This window comes from Aulonocara sp. 'chitande type north' Nkhata Bay, linkage group LG3, assembly GCF_057382095.1.
Source record: "Aulonocara sp. 'chitande type north' Nkhata Bay isolate Kocher_YH1m ecotype deep benthic linkage group LG3, A_spYH_male_GT1.1, whole genome shotgun sequence".
Lineage (NCBI taxonomy): Eukaryota > Metazoa > Chordata > Actinopteri > Cichliformes > Cichlidae > Aulonocara > Aulonocara sp. 'chitande type north' Nkhata Bay.
Genome location: NC_141346.1, coordinates 7,822,997 through 7,829,500, shown reverse-complemented (window position 1 = coordinate 7,829,500; position 6,504 = coordinate 7,822,997). Strand labels below are relative to the sequence as shown.

At 45.0% G+C, this 6,504-nt stretch overlaps 1 protein-coding gene across 1 annotated transcript; it reads right to left on the bottom strand.

The window, feature by feature from the left end:
- Positions 1–2,035: 2,035 nt before the first annotated feature.
- Positions 2,036–6,042, bottom strand: LOC147333756 (nuclear factor 7, brain-like). Its single transcript, XM_086269769.1, has one exon. The coding sequence runs from the start codon at positions 3,705–3,707 to the stop codon at positions 2,319–2,321; it is 1,389 nt and encodes a 462-aa protein (XP_086125895.1). The 5' UTR covers positions 3,708–6,042; the 3' UTR covers positions 2,036–2,318.
- Positions 6,043–6,504: the final 462 nt, after the last annotated feature.

Sequence of the window (6,504 nt, the reverse complement as noted above, 5' to 3'; positions counted from 1 at the left end):
CACGAGATCTTCAACGCACACCTCCGGCAGAGCTTCAACAGCATTCCCAGGGAGACTGGGGACACTGAGTCCGAAAGGACTATGTTCAGTATCTCCATTGCTGAAGCTGCTGCATTGAGCTGCGGCCGCAAGGTGGCTGGTGCCTGCCGTGGTGGTAACCCCGAACCAAATGGTGGACACCAGAGGTGAAAGGAGCCACCAGGCTGAAGAAGGAGTCCTATCGGGCTTGGTTAGCCTGTGGGACTCCGGAGGCAGCCGACAGGTATCGACAGGCCAAGCGGAATGCAGCTGAGGCAGTGGCTGAAGCAAAAACTAGGGTGTGGGAGGAGTATGGAGAGGCCATGGAAAAAGACTTTCGGACTGCCTCGAAGAGATTCTGGCAAACCGTCAGGCGTCTCAGGAGGGGAAAGCGGTGCTCTACCTACACTGTGTATAGTGCTGGCAGAGCGCTGCTGACGTCAACTGAAAAATTGTCAGGAGGTGGAAGGAATACTTCAAGGACCTCCTGAATCCCACTGACACGTCTTCCGAGGAGGAAGCAGAGTCTGGGGATGAGTGGAATGATCTGCCAATTTCTAGGGGGCGAGGTCACTGAGGCAGTTAAACAACTCCTTGGTGGCAGAGCCCCTGGTGTTGATGAGGTCCGCCCCGAGTTCCTGAAGGCTCTGGACGTTGTAGGGCTATCCTGGTTGACACGCCTCTACAATGTTGCATGGAGATCAGGGGCACACTCCTCAGCCTCCCTGGGAAAGTCTATGCCAGGGTGCTGGCATAGACTTTCCCAGATTTTCAAGATAAAACAGGACACATATTGAAACGCAAACCTGACACATGAACTTAACAAAAGACATCCAGGCATGAAACACATGAAGGGCAAGAGAGACTTAACAGAGGGGTTGAAAAGACAAGGGCAGACTAATAAGCAAATGAACAAAGAAAACCTAATGAGCTTAACCATACACTATGTGGGCGATCGTGGCTCAAGAGTTGGGAGTTCGCCTTGTAATCGGAAGGTTGCCGGTTCGAGCCTCGGCTTGGATAGTCTCAGTCGTTGTGTCCTTGGGCAAGACACTTCACCCGTTGCCTACTGGTGGTGGTCAGAGGGCCCGGTGGCGCCAGTGTCCGGCAGCCTCGCCTCTGTCAGTGCGCCCCAGGGTGGCTGTGGCTACAATGTAGCTTGCCATCACCAGTGTGTGAATGGGTGGATGACTGGATATGTAAAGCGCTTTGGGGTCCTTAGGGACTAGTAAAGCGCTATATAAATACAGGCCATTTACCATTTACTATAAACATCAAAATAAACTAAAACTCAAAACGCTGGGTCATAAGACCCAAGATCGTGACACTTTGAGGTGTGTGTGTGATCATCATCTGCAGCTTTGATCCACTGTGCTGTTGCTCTCTCTCCTTACATTCACATATAGGAGCTCAGGACAAACAAGGCAGGCAGTGCAGACATGACTTCAGATATATAAAAGTGAAGGCCGTCTCTCTGATGATGTCACAGAGCAGTCATTCTGTCCAATAAAGGATCTCAGATCAGCTGCTGCCATCTTGTGGCCACAGTTGGTTACTGTCTCTGAAAGTTGTCTCATGTTTCCTGTTGTCCTGCTAACAAAGGCTGGAGCTCATCATGCTGAGAGGGCAGCAGCATTTTGTGGCTCTTCACACATGTTCATTATATTCTGATGATCCTGGATGGAGACAAACTACAGATAAGTGTGTTCAGCCCAACTAGTTTATCTCATTACAGCAGTTTGATGTTTCCCTTTGAATCCCCCTGAAGATCCTGACAGTGAAGCACGTACATAATACTCCAGCCTTTCAACTCTGAGCTTATTTAGTTCTATTAATACACTGAAATCTCATTTGTGTCATGAAGAAAGTCTTTAATCAAACAGAATTCAAAGATCAGAAACATTTCATATATGGAGTTAAACATGAATCATTGTTTCAACAACATATTTATTGTTGTCATAAACAGACAAGAAGACAACAACAAACTGCTCCTCCCATTCAACACATGTCAGTCCATATCCCAGCAAACTAAATCATCTCCATTTACACATCAAATAGAAACATGAATCACTTGTAATGATTAGAAACTTGATAGAATTTCAAATCTAGTTTGGGGAGTCATTCAGTGAGAAACAGTGAAATGATTTTCCATGTGAGAAGGTGGACAGAAGAAACAGAAAGAAACAGTGAGAACTAAAAGAGAAACAAAGAGCTTTGGAACAACGAGGCAGCAGGAGGACAGCTGCAGTTTAACAGCTTCAACTCACTGACAGGAAACAACATTAGAAACATCATCATCCTCAACTCATCTGCTGCACTGACACTGACACCTTCAACGGCAACACCTTCACTGTATCATCAGTGTTAATGTATGGAAACATCCTGTGAGTGAAAGTGTGTGTGAAGGAATGTATGCGTGTGTTAGTATCAGGATCAGAGAACGACAGCTTTCCTCTGTTCCAGTCCAGATTCACTCTGATCCTCTGGAGCTTCTTCTCTACTGAGAGATCAGTGAGAGGAGCTGATGGCGAGTGTGTGTAGTACGTACCTAAACTGCACCCTATTACCCATAATCCAGACTGTATGTCTCCCTTCCTCTGCACAGACTCTGCTAACACACCGAGTCCCCACCATGTACTCTCTCCAACATCAACATCCCAGCTGTGAGTCCCTGAGTTAAAGCCCTCAGAGCCCAGAACTGAGAAGATTAATCCATTTAACCTCTCTGGATTATCAGGAAGCTGCTGCTTCTCTCCTTCTCTCACACTGGTCAGATCTTCAGACAGGATGAGGTTTGGATCAGCAGTGTTTGGGTCCAGAATGACAGGAGTGTAGGAGACCACGTCCTTCATGTTGTTCCAAATGTTGAAGGTCAGGTTGCCCAGGTGTTTGGCCTGGTCTATCAGAGCTCCTGAGGGCAGCTGTGGATCATCCAGCAGGGGGCAGCGCTGGACTCTTTCCACTGCAGCCTTGTAGTTGTGCAGGAATGAGACGTCTTCAGCTCTCAGCTCCTCCTCTGTGGCTCTGACTGTGTCTGAAAGAGCTGCTATCTCTCTGCTCAGAGCCTCCATCTTCTCCTTCATCATCCCACTCTTCTGCTCCTCTTCCTCCCTCAGTGCAGCCAGCCTGGCCTCCTCTTCCTCTGCGAGAAACTGGTGAAGCTTCTTAAACTGCTCCTTAATCTGCCTCTCTGTGTGTCGGGCCTGGACCTTAATGTGTTCTGCTGTTTGATCAAACTTCACTTGAACTTCTTCACAAACCTTTAACTTCTTCTTTAAGGGCTCCAGAGTTTCCTGAAGTTCCTTCTTGTGTTGTTGTGCAGCTTCATCGATGGGTCTGAATCTGTGATTGGTGTGATTTTCTGAGTCTCTGCAGACGAGACACACTGGCTGCTGATGGTCCAGACAGTAGAGTCTGAGTTTCTCACAGTGCAGACTGCAGAGAGCCTCTGAAGCTCTCTGATCTCTCTCCTGTAAGAACGACTCACACAGGTTCTTTAAAGCTCGGTTTAAAGGTGGTTCATAAACTGATATTTCCTTACAAACTGGACACTCGTGTGTTGGTCTCTCTCTCCACCATCTCTTCAAACAGTGTTCACAGAAGCTGTGGCTACATGACAGAAGAACAGGATCTCTGAAGACCTCCTGACAGACCGGACAGCAGAGATCCACCTCTGATCTGGAAGCCATTGAGTCTGTGAGTGAAACTGAAAACAGCAGACAGGAAGTACAGTCAGTCCTGGCTCCCCTCCCTCCTCTACCACCTTCACTGAAACTTACTTTGAGTCGTGTTTTTGCTCAAACTCACATTCAGTGTGTGGAGCGTCAGCAGCTTGAAGCAGCAGTGTTGGAGTTTTCCACTTTTCTCTCCTGTAGCTGGACTCACTCAGAGGAAGCTGCTAGTTTGGTCTGAGCTCAGTATGATCGTCTGTGCGTCTCTCTGCACTGATGAAGAAGAACATCCTGTTTCCTGGTTTGTTGCATGTAAGTGACGTGAGGGATCGAGCTTCTTTCCACTTCCTGTTATAAATGTGTGAGTATGACAGCAGAGTGCAGATGTTCACTGCAAGTCAGGAAACAAAATCTTTTTTGAATCTCATACAATAAAGTGTGACTTAGCTGTTTGGCAGTTTTTATTTTAGACTGTTCTGGTTATTTGTCAGGTCCCCTTTAGTTGGAGTGTAGTGCTGTCACACAAATACAGGTGATGTTAAGGTGGATTTAATTTGTTGCAGATTTTGGGTCCTCTCACTGAAGTGCTAGCAGTTATTGTAACAGCATCAACATCAAATTCTGTCTGACACAAACAACGGCTCAAGATGGAGTTTAACCTTTGAGTTTAAGTCCTTGTCTTTATTCCCTCAATTTGACTTTCACTAATTCATAGACGATTTCAGTCAGAAATGTTGTTTATTACCGTTAAATAATATTAAAAATTCCTGCTGTGAATCGCTACCATATCGTGGTGGAGAGGTTTGTGTGTCCCAGGGATCCAAGAGGCTATTTTGTCCATGGGCTAGAGTTGCCCCTGGTGAGATGTGACGAGTTGGGGTGGGTATTCTAGTATCCCTCAGCTTGCTGCCTGTATATTTGGGTTTCTCCCAGTGGAGGGGAGGATTTGTTGCTTGCTCCTTCTGGTCGGGCGGGTCCTGACTGTCGTCTGCGCTTATGCGCCGAGTTGTGCTTCAGAGTACCCAGCTTTCTTGGAGTCCCTAGGCGGGACTCCAAGAAAGCTGGAGGCCACACATAATAGAGGACACACTCTTGACCTACTGATCTCCAAGGGCCTGAGCATTTCAAAGGTTACTGTGTCTGATGTGGGCGTGTCTGATCATTACTGTGTTTTCTTTGAAAGTAAAATCTCAGTCCACACAAATATATCAACAACAGTGATCACAAAACGGTGTATAATTGAACACAGTAGTGCAATTTTTAACCAGGTCTTCCCATTAACACCTGACCTGTCCAGAGGGTCAGTCAATGAGCTCGTCAATAGCTTCAATGCTAACATGTTAAATGTAATGGACACTATTGCTCCCATTAAGGTGAAGGTTATCTCTGGAAGGAAAAAGTCTCCATGGAGAAACTCCACACTGGTAAAAAATGAAAAAAGAGAGTGTAGGAAAGCTGAGCGCAGATGGAGAAAAACAAACCTCCAGGTTCACTATGACATCTATAAAGAGAAACTTCACAATTATAATTTACAACTGAGGAGTGCAAGGAGGTCCTACTTCTCTGACATCATCACTAAAAACAGCCATAATGCTCGGGTCTTATTTTCTACAGTTGACAGGCTAACAAACCCTTTTGTGTCAGTGGCAGCTGAACTTCATTCGACCATGGCCTGCAATGACTTTGCCAAATTCTTCACAGAAAAAATCCAAAAAATTAGACAAGCAATTGGTACATCAACAGCAGATCCAGGATATGTACTGTGTCCACCAAAAAACTGTTTAAACACCATGAAACAGTTTCACCCGATTAACAGCAAAGACCTGGAGGACATCTTAGGTCAACTGAACTCCTCCTCCTGCTGTTTAGATGTCCTGCCAACAAGTTTTTTCAAAAAGGTCTCAAAGACTTTAGAGTCAGACCTGTTACAGATCGTCAACTTTTCTTTATTATCAGGTGTGTTTCCAGAATCACTAAAAACTGCTGTAATAAAACCTATACTAAAAAAGGACAATCTTGACAAGACACAAATGAACAACTACAGGCCGATCTCAAATCTCCCATTTTTAAGTAAGATCATTGAAAAAGCAGTTTCTCAACAGCTCAGTTACTTCTTAAAACAGAATAACTACTACGATGCCTTCCAGTCAGGTTTTAGACAGAACCACAGCACTGAAACCGCTCTGACCAAAGTGTTTAATGACATATGTCTGAATACAGAACGTGAAAAAATGTCAGTCCTAGTTTTACTGGATCTCAATGCAGCATTTGATACAGTTGACCACAACATATTACTCAAACGACTAGAGAACTGGACAGGTCTTTCAGGAACTGTACTAAACTGGTTCAAGACATACTTAGAAAACAGGAAATACTTTGTATCAATAGGTAACTTCACATCCGAGCAGACAAGTATCACATGTGGAGTTCCCCAAGGTTCCATCTTGGGACCCCTTCTGTTTAACATTTACATGCTCCCACTGGCACAGATTATAAAGAACAACAAAATAAACTATCATAGCTATGCAGATGACACACAAATATATATCACAATGTCACCAGGAGACCAAGGCCCTGTACAGGCTCTTGGTAAATGCATTGAGGAAATCAATGACTGGTTGTGCCACAATTTTCTCCAGCTAAACAAAAACAAAACTGAGGTAATAGTCTTTGGCGCCAAAGAAAAACGATTACAGGTCACCAGAGAATTTCAATCTATACATCTAAAAACCACAAACCAGGCGAGAAATTTGGGTGTAGTGATGGATGCAGACCTAAACTTAGAAAAACACATTAAGACAATAACAAAATGAGC

Excerpts from the sequence above, each read along its gene's own strand:
- LOC147333756 (XM_086269769.1), bottom strand. The coding sequence starts at position 3,707 with ATGGCTTCCAGATCAGAGGTGGATCTCTGCTGTCCGGTCTGTCAGGAG.